Source organism: Hemiscyllium ocellatum, chromosome 21, assembly GCF_020745735.1.
Source record: "Hemiscyllium ocellatum isolate sHemOce1 chromosome 21, sHemOce1.pat.X.cur, whole genome shotgun sequence".
Classification (NCBI taxonomy): Eukaryota; Metazoa; Chordata; class Chondrichthyes; order Orectolobiformes; family Hemiscylliidae; genus Hemiscyllium; species Hemiscyllium ocellatum.
The window spans coordinates 33361441-33377714 of record NC_083421.1 but is presented as its reverse complement, the minus strand read 5'-3'; the positions used below and the strand labels follow the sequence as shown (position 1 = coordinate 33377714).

Genomic DNA, 16274 nt, shown 5'->3' with positions numbered 1-16274 from the left:
TGTGGGAACTTGAAAGGAGTGGGTTGAGGGGGGATATGGGGGAAGGTTAAGGCTAAGCAGGGAGTGTGGAAAAGGGGTTGAAAGTCTGGATAGAGAACGGGGACTGAGGGAACGCATGTGGGGAGCTACTCAAGACCTCATTTACAGTAGCGGGAGGCTGACATCCAGGTAAAATTCTAGGATAGGTGAGGAGTGAGCAGAAAGATGGCAGGAGTTCCAGCCTGCAGAACTGTCTGTGGAGAATGTATGATTTTGCCCTGTGATTTCACAATGAGGTTATGCTTGTTTATCAGACTGTTGTGAAAAATGCAAGTTTATTCACTCACACTAGAAATTTAGAACAACATTTGCAGTGGCCAAGTACCAGGAGTAAATGACTCAACTCACGTCAGGAGAACCTTTGTTCACAATCTAACTACTGAAATGATGTGAATAATTAACATTCTAATCGCCTAATTATTGAGAAAGAGCTACAATAGTTGCCAGAGGACTTTATTTCTCCTTCTTGGCTCTAAAGAATTGGACAGGAATGATGCTTCTCCAGTTTTGGTTTTAGCTGATCTTTTTCATGTTGAGGGACTGAAAGCTGGTCCAACATGTCAACTGTCAAAATGACATTTCAACAGGGTTCAAAAGTTAATGGGATAGCCACCAAAAGACTCCACACTTATTGTTCTTCGTGATTAAACTTAAATAGAAACTATTGTATTTTCTGCATTTCAACTTCAGTATAACAGACTTGCTTTAATGCATTGACAGCTTGAATGCAATGGCCTGATAATTTGATATTTGCCCATTTTTCAAAATACAGAGAAGGTGTATAATAATTCCAAGTATAAAATGCAGGTTTAAAAGCATAATCACTAGTCCTGTGGCAATCCACCTTGTGCAGAAGGCTGCAATAAAAAACAGGTTGACCATCATTAAATTGAAAAGAAACAAATGCTGTAGATCACAGCAGGTCAGGCAGAATCCATTATATTGTTCAAGCAATTGCAGTTCCCCAATTAAGTGTGAAAATCACAATCGCCAAAGGCAAAGTTTATACAGCATTATTTGAGTTTTCACTGAGGGGGATCAACTTAATATTTGGGCGATAGTTTAAAATAGACAATATCGATTCAATTTCTTGAAATGCATTTCTTTTTAAAGTATCTTCACTCCTTACCTTCCATTTGGGGATACTGAGAGGTGGTGGAACAACTCTGAGATTGATCACCAGCTTGTTGAACCATGCCATGAGTGGTCATTATGGGTCAAACAAGTCCTGGGTTAGAACTTGCACGTTACACAAATTCATTAATATGCATAAAGTCAATGGAAAAAAAAGTCAGTGGAAAAAAATATCAATGGTAAAGTATAATGGGTGGCTAAGTCAATGACATCTGTTTTACACTAACGCTCAAAGCCACCCCATGTTTCTGAACACCCATCAAAAATCTACCTAGCCTTGACACATTTATTATTTCCACATTTTTTCACTGTGATTATAAACACGTGAAAGTTTAACGGAGACACAAGAGCAAATAAAAGTGTGGAAGCTGCAGTTAATGCCAATGTCCTGTTCACAACAATATGTCTGAAACAGATCTTTATACCCAAACGATACATTAGATTTGATTTTAATGAGGTCTGCCAGGTGGACCTCATAGAATATGAGTTCCCTGATTGTGTCTGTTAATCTGGTCCAATCAGGGAGCCCTGATTTACAGATAAGCATAGGAGTATGAAAAACCCAGTTCACTCTGAGAGTTGGTTCTGAGGGAGCTGGATCAGTATCAAGGTCTCTCCACATGTCAATAAAGGGTGACTGGTGATGGGATAGCGGCCTCCACCGTGTTATTTCATTAATGTCTTGTCATACAAGTATGCTTCCTCAGTCATAGGATTTACTTGATTATTAGAGATAAGATAACATGTGAGAAATAACTTGTCCTCAAATGAGGGAAAACAAATAATTCACAGATCATGGAGCTTTTTGAGGTGAACAGCTTTCATTTTGATTATGACAAACCATTTTGATGACTTGTCTTTGAATAATGGATTTTCAATTTTATGGTCACATTAAAAGGCCTTATTCCTGAACTCTTTTATATTAATTTTAAAAATAAACATGGTTTACATTTTGTCAGAAATATGAATGTATTCATGCTAATAATAGAAATAAATAATTTCTACCCAAACCTGACAATATTCTGACCAATATAATCTGAATCAAAATAGCATTAAAGTTCCCATTAGTAGATCAGAAATCAGGTGCCTAGCAATTTTCCCTTACCTTAATGACAATGTATAAACAGCTAACATTCTCAAAATACTCTCTAGCTTTATTTACACTGCTATCATTAAAAAAAGTCTCAGCTCAGTCTCAATACAAGTCTTTTGGGTATTGAACAAAATCTTTGCATATACCCAACAGATCTGGTCCGCTTCCCTTGATGATGTCCAGTTGACATGTGATCACACAGAGCTCATCCATTGTTTACTCTTGTTTATTGTGTGGTGCCAATGATTTAAAGTTTTTCAGAAACAAGAAAAGTCAAGAAACCTGTCCTGTTTTAATCTATCAACCCATGAATGTGTTTCCAAATATTATTTTTCCTTTCTTCTTTCTCCGAACAATCGACTAGTCTCCTAATGAAGTAGTACCAACCATTTCAAAGACCCTCTCTTGCAATCTTTCCACAAACCCAATGAGCTAGCATTAAAGTAATAAGAATACAGTAATTAGAAGCAGAAGTAAGTCATTCAGCACTTTCAGCCTGATCAGTCATTTTCCAAGATCACAGCTGACCTAGTTGTGATCTCAACTACAACTTCACTCCCGTCTCCCAATACCTTTGGCTCCCTTGTCAAGGGCAATTGGGGCAGACAGGAAAGGGGTTTGAGTTCACAGCTCCAGCTGCTCAATTGCACTAATCTACAACATTGATTTTGGACAGTAACGTATTATTACAAAAAGACCATATTAGTTAGCATGTCTCAGACACACATACACACATCCATCCCTAGCCCCCACAAAATTCAGGTCAGTTACTTTCAGGTGAAAAAAAATGCTCTTGACTTTCCTTATGTTTTTATTTTTATTGTCTGATATTTGAATCTGTTGCCACTTTAACAGCTTGCTTGGATTACTTTATGAACGTATTTATCAACTTGAAGAATCCACATACATCTCATTAGGCTTTCTTCTTTTCAGAAGAAAAAATGCCAAACCTCCGACCTATTTGTTATACTGGCTACTCCAAGATACCATGTGAACACACATCAGGTTCTACATTTACACTGATACATCTATATCGACATCAGTACCCCATTCCTTGATCGTCCCACTGTCTCCAAATTGTCAGACCGCTGGTCTAACATCCAGCACAGCATAAGCAGATGATTCTTCCAAATATTCGGCAACTCTTTCCCAACAGTCTGTGTAAGCTGTAAAACTACGCACCAGGACAACTCAAAACTCCCCATGCAGGGTGTACTCAAGTTATTCCCTTTAATTTCAGGATCGACTAAGGCCACACATTAAAAAGTATTTAATTAGTCCGCAATGTTTTGGGAATACGCAAGAACTTGATGATGACCACCGGTTGCAAAAATGCAAGTTTTTTTTTAAAATGCAAAATAGTGGGATACACTACAATGCAATTATGCAGAACGAGTACGATTTAGTTTGGTTTCGATAGCGCTGGTCAGTCACTGGGTTAATGCTAGTTGCATGATACAGAATTACGAAAACGTTTAGAAATAAAGGCAAGAAACTTGGCAGAGAGAGCAAAAAAAATGGAAGCATGCATTTTATATTTCATAAGCGCAAGTAATATGATGACACTCAGTAATGCATAAAAACTCGAAAATATTGCCACCTTCAGCGGGGCGGACACTTGCAAATGACACTACATCCTCGACACCACTGCGCACGCGCGAACCCTCCCCGAGCTGAGGAGGCGGGATTCCAGAGCCGAGAAGGCGGGAGGAAAAGGGGAGATGAGATTGATCGACAGCTCGGGAGGACCAATGGCCTCCCAGGCCCCGCCCTTTGCTGCCAGCGAACCCGATCAGCAGCGGGTGCGGGTGACGTCACGTTGGGGGGCCGGCCTGGAAGTGGGTTGATCGCGCGCGCGGCGGTGGTGGCGACGACGATGATGATGGGGGCGGGGGCAGGGAGGAGGCGTCAGTGAGCGGCGGGTGACAGGTGAGCGCCGCAGTGCGGGCGGGCGCGCGCCTTGGGGGAGGGGGCAGAGTGTGCAACGGTTAGGACCAGGAGCCTGAAGCATCGAGGCCCGTCGCGGTAAATGTTCTTCGCTGTTAGTTTTATGTAAAATATATAACACGAGAGTGCCGCTGGCTGAAATCTGAGGCGGGTTGAGTTTTTGCTTTTGTCTTTATGTTTCCCCCCCGCCGGGGCCTACTTCACTGGATCCATGGGACTTGGGGGGCGGTCGGTTTGCTGGAGGAGCAGGGGGGCCCTCGACTCAACCCCACCCCCACTGCATTACTACCCCCCCTCCAAACCCACCCCCATGTTCCTGATCCTACCTGCTACACAAACAGCCCACTGACCTGTGGATCATTCACTTTGGTCACCCTTCCCCATCCCATGTTGCTGGAGTCTGCAAGGGCTGCACAGGGGAGGAAGAAATGCTTTTGGGGGTGTGCTGGGGGATGGTTAGGGCGTTTTAAAGTGCACCGCCCCCTCAGCAAGCTACTGACTGACCTGAGGGTCACTTTCAGGCATGTGCTGGCAAATGGAACTGGATTAATTTAGGATCAAGAGCAGAGTGTTGCTGGAAAAGCACAGCAGGTCAGCAGCATCAGAGGAACAGGAAAATCCGTGTTTTGGGATAAGTGGTCGGCGCGTATGAGTTGGACCAAAGGGTCTGTTTCTGTTCTGTATGAATCGAGTCCTGATTGCTGTTCCTGGAGCTGGAGAAAGCCACCGTGACAAACAAGAAACAATTCTTAGTTAGAGAGAACACCAGAGGCAATTCTGAGATGCAAGAACAGAGGACAGGCCTGAAGGGCTCTGGCCCGAAACGTCGAATTTCCTGTTCCTTGGATGCTGCCTAACCTGCTGTGCTTTAATCAGCAACACATTTTCAGCTGTGAAATAGAATCCCAGTAACTAGTGCGAAGGTACTGGTGACAACAGCTGCCCATTTTGAGGTACACAAGATAGCTCGGGCAGTCTTGTCCTTCACAAGTTTTCACTTGTGCCATTCACAAGTTTGACTTTTTCCCTCTGAAAGTGAAACAGAAAATGTGGCGAAAGATGTTGAACTCTTACTATCTTTTTTGGCTCTGAATCAGATTCTAAACATTTTCAGTGTATTAAAAATGCCCTGTTTTTAACAGGTGTTGTGCAAAACAATGTAATGTGAGCTTACTGAATTATTAATTTGTTTTCATGAAACGTAATTAAAGTATTTGCATTCGGAAGTTGAATTTCCTGACTGCTTGCATTTGTGTTAAGGACCACTGCTCGTTTTTTTTGGAAGTGTTGTTAGCAAAGCTTTGAAATAGCATTATGAACTGTTTTATAAAAGTACTGAGTTGTCTTTTAGAAAAGAAGGATATTTCTCCTGAAAGTGCATATGACAAGTATGAGCCTGCCCAAAACTATGGCTATAGTTCAACATGTAAATTAGTCTTGTTTTCTTTCTTAACTGATCATTCTGGGTCTCACTGAAAATTTGGCTGCACAATGGGAAAAACACTGTTGCTTATACATTGTTTCTGTCAGTGGATTTCTTTTTATTTACCTTCCGCTGTTCAAGTTTCTTCGAATCCAAAGATGAGTCAGTGTTTTTGTGTTTGCTTCTGTATACAGAACAACCTTGATTATCTGCACAAGACAAGTGGGGAGTATTTTGTTTGGATAGCTGATTGTTCGGATAATGGATAACATTTGTACGGGATCATGATGTAATTTGGATAATTGATGTTTGGATAACAGAGGTTGTTCTGTATTTATTATAGTGTATAAAATTGCACTGAATTTAAGCTGACATGAACCAACTCTGAAAGGCAAGACATTTTTCAAAGATGGAAATGATCAACTAGTTATGTCTTTTCACTTTCAGGTGACAAACAGTGGCAATGGCAACTAGCCTGGATGCAGACATTGTTCGTGAAGTACTGGAATGTCCCATCTGCATGGAGACCTTCAACCAAACTGTAATAAGGCCCAAGCTCCTGCAGTGTGGACACACCATCTGTAAACAGTGTTTAGAAAAGCTCATAGCAGACAGTATAAATGGAGTGCGTTGTCCCTTTTGCAGCAAAATAACCAGAATGAACAATCTGTCGCAACTTTCGGACAATCTTACAATTTTAAAAATAATTGATTCAGCCTCTCTAAGTGAAGCAATGTGTACGGTCATGTGTAAAGTCTGCCGGAAGAGGCTGCCTCGAAACTTCTGTAAGAACTGCTGCCTGGTCCTTTGTGAGGCCTGCAAGACTGACTGTCATCAAGGGCAAGGACACACTGTTGTCACAATTCGTGCTGAGGCTGAACAGCGGCGGAAGGAGGTTGTAATTAAACTTGCCAAGCTACGGGAGATGATGGTGGACATGCAGCGCAAGAAGACTGCTGTGGACACAATTACAAAAAACATGCAGGCAAAATACAAAGCAATCCATCAGGATTACAGTCGGGCTGAGCGGAGGATACAGGAGGAACTGGCCAAATCTCGCAGGGCTTTCACATCAGCAGTGTCAGAAGCTGAAAAAGTGAACAATCAGACACTGGAGGAACATGCTTATTTGATCAATATTGCGGAGGTGCAGATTATGTCACGCTGTGATTACCTCAGCACCAAAATCAAGCAAGCAGACACAGCTCTTCTTGAAGAAGCCATTGATGATGAGGACCCTGACTTGACTAACAACTTGCCCACACATTTAACACTGCAGCAGGTAGAATTGGTCAAAGGAGACCACCTAGGGCCAACAGAAGTTGGACAGCTCGAGACCAGGCCTTATATTATTCCTATTGAAGAGACACTCATGGAGACATTGACCCCCACTGGCTCAACACAAGAGACAGACTCCCCCAAAGAAACTACCAGCTTCCTACAACCATCATCGCCTCCAAAAAGCAGGGGGCCTGAAAGCATGGCTTCTGGACCCCCTAACTGTCAGCTGATGAAGAAAATTGGTTCCCATGGAAACTTACCAGGAATGTTCCACCTTCCAGTGAGCCTGTGTGTGACAGTACAAGGGGAAGTACTAGTGGCAGATCGGGGAAACTTTCGTGTTCAGCTGTTCAATAGGAAAGGCTTTATGAAGGAGATTAGAAGAAGCCCAAACAGTATTGACAATTTTGTTCTCAGTTTCCTTGGTGCTGAACTCCCAAACCTGATACCGCTATCTGTGGCGGTCAACAGTATTGGCTTAATTGGGGTAACTGACAACTATGATAATTCTGTTAAGATATACACAACTGCAGGGCAATGTGTGGCATGTCACAGGAACCAGCTGACAAAACCGTGGGGTATTGCAGCAATGCCTTCTGGACAGTTTGTAGTCACAGACGTAGAAGGTGGAAAGCTGTGGTGTCTAACTGTGGACCGTAATGTTGGTGTTGTAAACTATTCTCGGTTGTGCAATGCAGTCAGGCCCAAGTTTGTGACCTGTGATGCCAATGGCAGTGTATACTTCACACAGGGCCTGGGCCTGAACCTGGAAAATAGTCAGAATGAACATCATCTAGAAGGCGGCTTCTCCATTGGCTCAGTCAGTCCTGAGGGTCAGCTAAGTCGCCAGTACAGCCACTTCTTTGCTGAGAACGAAGACTTCCGCTGCATCGCAGGGATGTGTGTTGACACCCATGGGAACCTGATTGTTGCAGACAGTGGGCGCAAGGAGATCCTTCTCTTTCCAAAAGAGGGTGGATTCGTCAGTCTGATAAGAGAAGGTTTAGAGTGCCCAGTAGGGGTGGCTGTTTCACCCAAGGGTCAGCTTCTGGTATTGGACTGCTGGGATCACTGCATTAAAATCTACAACTATCATTCAAGGCGGCAAGTAACAAACTGAGTTTTAAGTGATTGGGCAAGATAAACCCGTATACCACTTGTGGTTTTTTTTCTCTGCGAATAGAAAACAAACTTTGCTTCCTTCCTACCAGCACAACACTCAGCTTTTTTGGCCACGCAATCCCAACCCCCAATGAAGTGTTCATTACTGTCAATAATTCATGACAAATGATCAAATTATTATACTGCATGTTGCAAAATTTTGTTAAATAGACTACTGTGGTTGCTGTATCACTGCATATGGTTGAATCATTTGATTTGCAGTTTGGTACCTCTGTGAACAATGTAAGGTTACCTTACTTTATAATAAGTACCCCATTTAATAAAAGTATTTCAGAAAGTAAAACTGCTGGATTTTATCCAACCTTAGAGAACTTTTACAATCTAAACTGTAATTAACACAGTCTGGAATGTCTAATCCCTAGTAACTTGTGAATTTTTGAAATTTCAAGATTATAGAATGATGCTAGAATATCAGATCACAAGTGAAAGAACTGGAAAACACTGCAGATATAGTTATTTACCATAAATCTTAAATTATGATGAACATTATAAAGCAGTACTGAAAAAAGAGACTTAATTCCAAAAACACAGTGCTCCACAACAAGAAGGAGCTAAATGTTAATTATCTTGATTCATGCCTTCTAAACTCATAGTAAGTTCCTAAATTGCTTGGGTCTGCACAGAGTTCAAAACTTCTGGTCTTTTCAAAGCAATATTTTTCCAGGATACAGAGGTGCCATGTATCTAAGTGTCACGACTGCAAAAAAAAAGGCTTTTGTATTTTAATACACCGTGACATTCTATAATTCTAACAATCCCAGGATGGTAGTATGCTTTGAATTTTTTTTTGAAAAGGTAGCAGTGTTAGAAGATGCTGAAGTCTGATGGAACACAGGTTAATTGAGTAGGTTTCAGTGTCATAGAGTTATAGAGATTATAGCACAGAAACAGACGCATCGGTCCAACTTGTCCATGCTGCTCAGATATCTTAACCTAAGCTAGTCCCATTTGCCAGCACTTAGTCCATATCTCTCTCAACCCTTCCTATTCATATACCCATCCAGATGCCTTTTAAATGCTGTATTTGTACCGGCCTGTGGCAGCTCATTCCATATACATCATCCTCTGTGTGAAAAAGTTGTCCCTAAGGTCCATTTTATTATCTTTCCCCTCACCCTGAACCTATGCCCTCTAGTTCTGGACTCCCCTACCCCAGGGCAAATCTTGTCTATTCACCCTGTCCATGCCCCTCATGATTTGTAAACCTCTGAGGTCACCCCTCAGTCTCTGACATTCTAGGGAAAACAGTCCCAGCCTATTCAGTCTCTCCCTATAGCTTAAATGTGTGACTGAGGATTATATCTGCAATAAATGCCGTTAATTGCGAACCCTATCATTGAATGGATTGGTTGGAGAGATGGGTACAATCAATGAAGATTTTACAAGAGCGAGGGGGTGTGATGGAAGGCAGTTATAAGAAGGAATAAAAATTGCAGATACACTTACATAGATGGGTTAACTCCAGGAGAGGTAGCCAGGTAGTGCCATGGCTATTCCCATTTCAAACAAATATGCTGTTTTGGAAAATATAGGGGTGATGGATTCTCAGGGGAATGTAGCACAAACAGGTAAGTTTCTGGTATCAAGACTGGCTCTAATGCAATGAGGGATAAGTCTTGTTCCAAGAGATTAGTTTTGTTAGAGGACTGTCTAGTTTGAGGCACAGACAGATGTTTCTGTGGCCAGCAGTGACGAATGCATGGCTGAGGAGCTGGTGTATGGGAGCAGGATTCACATTTTTGGATCATTGGAATCTCTTTTGGGGTAGAAGTGACCTGTGCAAGAAGGACAGATTGCACCTTAATTGGAAGGGGACTAATATTCTGACAGGAAGATTTGCTGGAGCTGCTCAGGAGGATTTAAACTAGCAAGGTTGGGGATTGGGGATTTTTTTGGGGGGCGGTGGAGGCGAAGAGAATGGTGGTGACCCAGAGAGATAATAAGGAAAGAGATCAATCTGAAATGGTACAGTTGAGAAAAGAAATGAGTCAGTCAGTGTAGGCAGGGACAAAGCTGAGAACAAGGCAGAACTGATAAACTGCACTTATTTCGGTGCATAAAGGCAGATGAGCTCAGTATGGTTTCGAATGTGGGACTGGGATATCATAGCAATTACAGAAACAAGACTAAAGGATGGGCAGGACTGGCAGCTTAAAGTTCCAGGATTCAAATGCTACAGAAAGGGAGGCAAAAGAGATGGCGTTTTTGATTATGGACAGCATTACAGCTGTACTGAGGGAAGATACTCCCAGAAATACATCCATGAAAGTTATTTGGATCGAACTGAGAAATAAAAAAGGGATGATCACCTCATTGGGATTATATTATAGACCCCCTAATAGTTAGTGAGAAATTGAGAAACAAATTTGCCAGGAGATCTCCGCTATCTGTAAGAATAATAGGGTGGTTATGGTAGGAGATTTTAACTTTCCAAACTTGGACTGGGACTGCCATAGTGTTAAGGGATGGAGAGGAATTTGTTAAGTGAGTACAAGAAATTTTTCTGATTCAGTATGTGGATGTACCTACTACAGAAGGTGCAAAACTTGACCTACTCTTGGGAAATAAGGCAGGGCAGTTGACTGAGGTGTCAGTGGGGGAGCATGTTGGGGCCAACAACCATAATTCTATTAATTTTAAAATAGTGATGCAAAAGGATAGACCAGATCTAAAAGTTGAAGTTCTAAACTGGAGGAAGGTCAATGTACCAATTTTGATGATATTAGGCAAGAACTTTCAAAAGCTGACTGGGGGCAGATGTTTGCAGGTAAAGGAAGGTTGGAAAATAGGAAGCCTTCAGAAATGAGATAACGAGAGTCCAGCGACAGTATACTTCTGTTAGGGTGAAAGGAGAGGCTGGTCGGTGTAGGGAATTTTGGATGACTAGAGAAATTGAGGGTTTGGTTAAGAAAAGGAAGGAAGCATATGTCAGGTATTCACAGAATACATCGAGTGAATCCGCAGAAGAGTACAAAGGCAGTGGAAGTATGCTTGAGAGGGAAATCAGGAGGGTAAAAAGGGGACATGAGATACCTTTGGCAAATAGTTAAGGAGAATCCAAAGGGCTTTTACAAATACATTAAGGACAAAAGGGTAACTAGGCAGAGAATAGAGCCCTTCAAAGTTCAGCAGGGCGGCCTTTGTGTGGAACCCCACAGGAGATAGGGGAGATACTAAATGAGTATTTTGCATCAGTATTTATTGTGGAAAAGGACACGGAAGATTTAGAATGTAGGGAAATAGATGGTGACATCTTGAAAAATGTCCTTATTACAGAGGACGAAGTGCTGGATATCTTAAAACGCATAAAAGTGGATAAATCCCCAGGATCTGATCAGGTGCACCCTATAACTCTGTGGGAAGCTAAGGAAGTGCTTGCTGGGCCTCTTGTTGAGATATTTGTATTATTGATAGTCACAGATGAGGTGCTGGAAGACTGGAGTTGGGTAAAATGATACCACAATTTAAGAAAGGTGGTAAGGATGAGCCAGGGAACTTTAGACTGGTGAGACTGTCGGAGGTGGGCAAGTTGTTGGAGAGAATCCTGAGGGACAGGATGTACATTTATTTGGAAAGGCAAGGACTGATTAGGGATAGTCAACATGGCTTTGTGCGTGGGAAAACGTCTCACAAACTTGATGGAGTTTTTTGAAGAATCCTCATGCAGTCTCCCTCTTGGACATTGTTTTAGGGACAAGAGAAGAAAAAAAAAACAAACTTTGTTGCAGTAATTTTTGTAATTTCTAGTCATTGGCTGGTGATGTATGTAATTCTACACTTGAAGGAATATCTGTTCGCTTAGTTGGATCGACAGCAAGTTTGTAACACAATGACTTAAACAGCATGGTTTCAGTTCTCACATTGGCTGAGGTTACCATGAAGGATTCTCTTTCGCAATCATTCCCCTCATGTGTGCCATGATGGCCCTCTGGTCAAACCACCATCAGTTGTGTCTCTCCAATGAGAGAGCACCTCAATGGTCCTCTGAGATTCTGTGTCTTTGCAGGATATTTTCATCAGTGTGGAACTGAGACAATCTCTAGGTTATGTGTTTGTAAACTGTCAACAACAATTTACATTTACAAAGCATCTTCAATGTAAGAAAATTTTCCAAGACATTTCATAGTTGTATAAATGAGACAGGAAGTCAGTAATAAATATTTTGCCAAATAAACAACAGCTTGATCATTTGTTAGATCTTAAGCGGTTCATAAAATGAAGATAGAGAGGTGACGGGATTTAGGAGGAAATTCCACATCTTCAGGCCTAAATAATAGACAATAGGTGCAGGAGTAGGCCATTCTGCCCTTCGAGTCTGCACCACCATTCAATATGATCATGACTGATCATCCTTAATCAGTATCCTGTTCCTGCCTTATCTCCATAACCCTTGATTCCACTATCCTTGAGAGCTCTATCCAACTCTTTCTTAAATGAATCCAGAGACTGGGCCTCCACTGCCCTCTGGGGCAGAGCATTCCACACAGCCACCACTCTTTGGGTGAAGAAGTTTCTCCTCATCTCTGTCCTAAATGGTCTACCCCGTATTTTTAAGCTGTGTCCTCTGGTTCGGCACTCACCCATCAGCGGAAACATGTTTCCTGCCTCCAGAGTGTCCAATTCTTAATTAATCTTATATGTCTCAATCAAATCCCCTCTCAGTCTTCTAAACTCAAGGGTATACAAGCCCAGTCGTTCCAGTCTTTCAGTGTAAGGTAGTCCCGCCATTCCAGGAATTGACCTCGTGAACCTACGCTGCACTCCCTCAATAGCCAGAATCGCTTTCCTCAAATTTGGAGACCAGAACTGCACACAGTACTCCAGGTGTGGTCTCACCAGGGCCCTGTACAGCTGCAGAAGAACCTATTTGCTTCTATACTCAATCCCTCTTGTTATGAAGCCCAGCATGCTATTAGCCTTCTTCACTACCTGCTGTACCTGCATGCTTACCTTCATTGACTGGTGTACAAGAACACCCATAACTGACATTGTTGGATTTGGTATGAGCAATGGGAGACAACATTATCTCAAGCTGTAGTCGAGAAGCATATCTCAAAGTGACCTTTGATAATTTGACTTCACCTCCAGCCCTTCCACTGAAGTAAAGTTCTTATGGAAATAATGATGGAAAAAAAATGTTTTTATCCTACCTTTCTGATACTGGAGCCAAAGCTGTTGCTGGACCTTCTTGCTTGGAAAGTGTATTTTGCATGTGAGTTCTGAGCCGTAGAGTGCCTCAGCAATATAATGGCTGCCATACTGCTGAATGACAGAAATCAGATCCTCTCTGCTACTCTCCTCCTTCAGCATTTTCAGCGCATTGGAAAAACCTGGGCCACAAAAGAATGTTTGTGTTTACAAGTAGAACATCTGGGCATTCTTTCATCTGGGCATTATTAATTCAGTTGACTAGTAAAGGTCTGTCTAATGCATTCCCCAAACTTTCAGTGCGCTGTTACATAATTTGCAAATAAATCAACTTGATAAAGTATTTGAAACTGTAATCTGTTCCCTTCAATCAGTTTTGCTCATTTCTTCAACAAGTAGTTATTAAGTGGGTATAAAAGCCAGATCGTGCAGATGCTGGAAACCTGAAATAAAAGCAGAAAACCCCAGAAGTAGTCAGTAGGTCACAAGCATCTGTGAGGTAAGTTAGAAAACTCCTTTAATCAACAATTTAGCGATTATAACATTTTTTAAGCAGCTATTTTACTGAGGCAGGAAAAGGAGGATCGAACAAGAATAGAGTTCAGTGACTATGGAAGATAGGAGTGATTAAGCTGTAAAAGTGTATAAGGTACAAATGATTGTAGGACAAGGAGGAAACAAAATGTCCTGAAGTATAATGTAAATGTCAAAAACACAATCATCCACATCAGTTGCTGTCAGAAAAAAAAATGGCAGCATTGTGATTGAAATTTTTAGACATTTTGAATCCAAAATGTTGTAAAGTACCCACTCAAAAGTGGAGGTGCTGTTCCCACAGTTTAAACAGAGGTTCATTGAGAGAATGCAGAAGGTCAAAAACAAAGTGGAAGAATTAAAAAAACTAATAAACAGAAGTGCAAATTGTCCTTCCAAACATAAATGTTCCAAAAAGTGTTCATTCAATTTGTGTTTCATCTCCCCGGTGTGTAAGTTATTGGCTAACATTGTTGCCCTATTTCTCTTTCCAAAGTCAGCTTGACCATAATTCCTGCTTTTATTTCAGATTCCTAGTATCACAAGTTTTTGCTTTAGTCACTGTTTGATCTGGAAAGAGTTTTGTGCCCCAAGGAGGAGGTTAAAGGTCAGTTGTTGATCTCTTATCCTTGCATGTAAAGCATGCTGCAGAAAAAGGGAGCAGGACATGGGAGCTGATTGCAATGTGGGGAGGCAGTGACCCAGTGGTAATATTGCCAGGCTATTAATCCAGAAATTCAGTTTATGTTCTGGGGATGTGGGTTCAAATTCAACCATGGCAGATGGTGAAATTTGAATTCAGTAAAGAATCATGAAGTAAGGGTCTAATGGTGACCATGAAACTATTTTCAATTATCAGGAAAAAATAAGAACCCTATCTGGTTCACTAATATCCTTCAGGAAAGGAAATTTATCATCCTTACCTGATCTGACCTATATGTGACTCCAAACCCATTTCTGGTTGACACTTAACTGCTATTTTGACTTGATTTATTATTGTCACATGTACCAAGAAACAGTGAAATATAATGTTTTGCATGCTATTTAGGCAAATCATATCTAAATAAGTACATCAGTGTAATAAAACAGAATGCAGAACATATAATTACACCTACAGAGAAGTTGCAGATGGAGATCAACTTTAATATATGAAGTCAGTTCAAAAGTCTGATAACAGTGAGGAAGATGGTGAACTTGAATCTCTTGGTACGTATTTTTTCAAACTTTTGTATCTTCTGCCCACAGGAAGAGGGTGGAATAGAGTATAACCAGGGTGGAAGGGATCTTTGACTATGTTGGCTATTTTCTTGAGGCAGCAGCAAGTATAGATAGAGTCAATGGATGGGAAGGTGGTTTGCATGATGGATTGAGCTGTCTTCACAACTCTAATTTTTTGTGATGTTTAGCAGTTGTTTTACCAAATTGTGATCCATTTGGAGGGGATACTTTCTACGGTGCATTTGTAAAATATAAGACTGGTAACTAGGAATTGGCAACAAATGCTAGCCTAGTCAGAGATGCCTACATCCCATGAGTGAATAGGAAAACAACAAGACGTCAAAGAGGGAAAAGTCCCTTTGGAAGGTTGAAGGGAACAAAGGGTGAGATTGGTGGCAGTTACATGCTGCAAGTGATAGAAATGGTGGATAAGTTATTGACACAGAGGCTTGCATGGTGGATGGTGAAAACAAGATGAAACCAGTTGTCGTTCTGGTAGAGAGGAGATGTCAGAACAATAAAGCAAGAAATGAAATTGACACAGCTGAGAGCCCTTTCAGCCACATTAGGAAGGAAATGCTTGATTGAGGGAAATGAAAAACACAAGGAGCACTGGTGTCCAAAAGGTGGGATCATCATAACAGATCTGGAGATATTTGGAGAATAGAATAGAGGCCTTACAGAAAGCAACAAGAAAGTAATGAAGGTAACTGTAGGATTATAATAAGTGGTAACTTGTTTGTCTATCTCAAGAAATGGAAATACAGAAACTGAGTTAGGAGACTGGAGAATCAGTGAATGACCATGTGAAGGAGAGGGAAGGGAAGTAATGTGATTAATTTTCCTTGTTCTGGCAAGAGCAGAGATGGCTTAAATAGCATCATTAATGTTCTGGGAAAGAAGCTGAAAGAAAGGACTCAACTAGATTTGGAGTAAAGAATGTTATCTCCTTCTTGTGAGAAGGCAAGCATAGCTTAGGCAATAGAAGAATCTGAGAGATTGAAAGCTGTGGAGGGAATTTCTCCAGAGGAAGTTAGGTTAGTGACAATTTAGGAAACAATACCATCTGCCTTTGCCTTAAACCATGATCCTTTACTGATTCCAAACATTAGATCAAAATGACCACACACTGCAACTGATGGTATTGATTGTGCCATTGACATTTGCTACAGTCTTTTATTCAACCAGTAAAGATCCACCAAGGGAACAGTTAAGCAATAGTGCTAGCTTTTGGAAGGGCTTTTGCCTGAAACGTTGATTCGCCTGCTTTTCGGA

At 41.4% G+C, this 16274-nt stretch overlaps 2 protein-coding genes across 8 annotated transcripts in view; one reads left to right on the top strand and one right to left on the bottom strand.

Annotated features, from left to right (window-relative positions):
* LOC132825811 (astrotactin-2-like) overlaps positions 1 to 16274 on the bottom strand; it is a 1607744-nt gene that overhangs the window by 614536 nt on the left and 976934 nt on the right. For all 6 annotated transcript variants that reach the window (XM_060841306.1, XM_060841305.1, XM_060841303.1 and 3 more), the window contains one exon: positions 13250 to 13429. In XM_060841306.1, the coding sequence (XP_060697289.1) occupies positions 13250 to 13429 (180 nt within the window). The remainder of the gene's footprint in view (positions 1 to 13249; positions 13430 to 16274) is intronic.
* On the top strand, positions 4164 to 8347 carry trim32 (tripartite motif containing 32). 2 transcript variants are annotated; one of them, XM_060841309.1, is made up of 2 exons: positions 4164 to 4195; positions 6084 to 8347. In XM_060841309.1, exon 2 carries the CDS (start codon positions 6100 to 6102, stop codon positions 8035 to 8037), a length of 1938 nt encoding a protein of 645 aa, XP_060697292.1. In that variant the 5' UTR covers positions 4164 to 4195; positions 6084 to 6099; the 3' UTR covers positions 8038 to 8347. The 2 variants fall into 2 exon arrangements, with proteins under 2 accessions (XP_060697292.1, XP_060697291.1); XM_060841308.1 differs by lacking the exon at positions 4164 to 4195 and adding an exon at positions 4214 to 4291.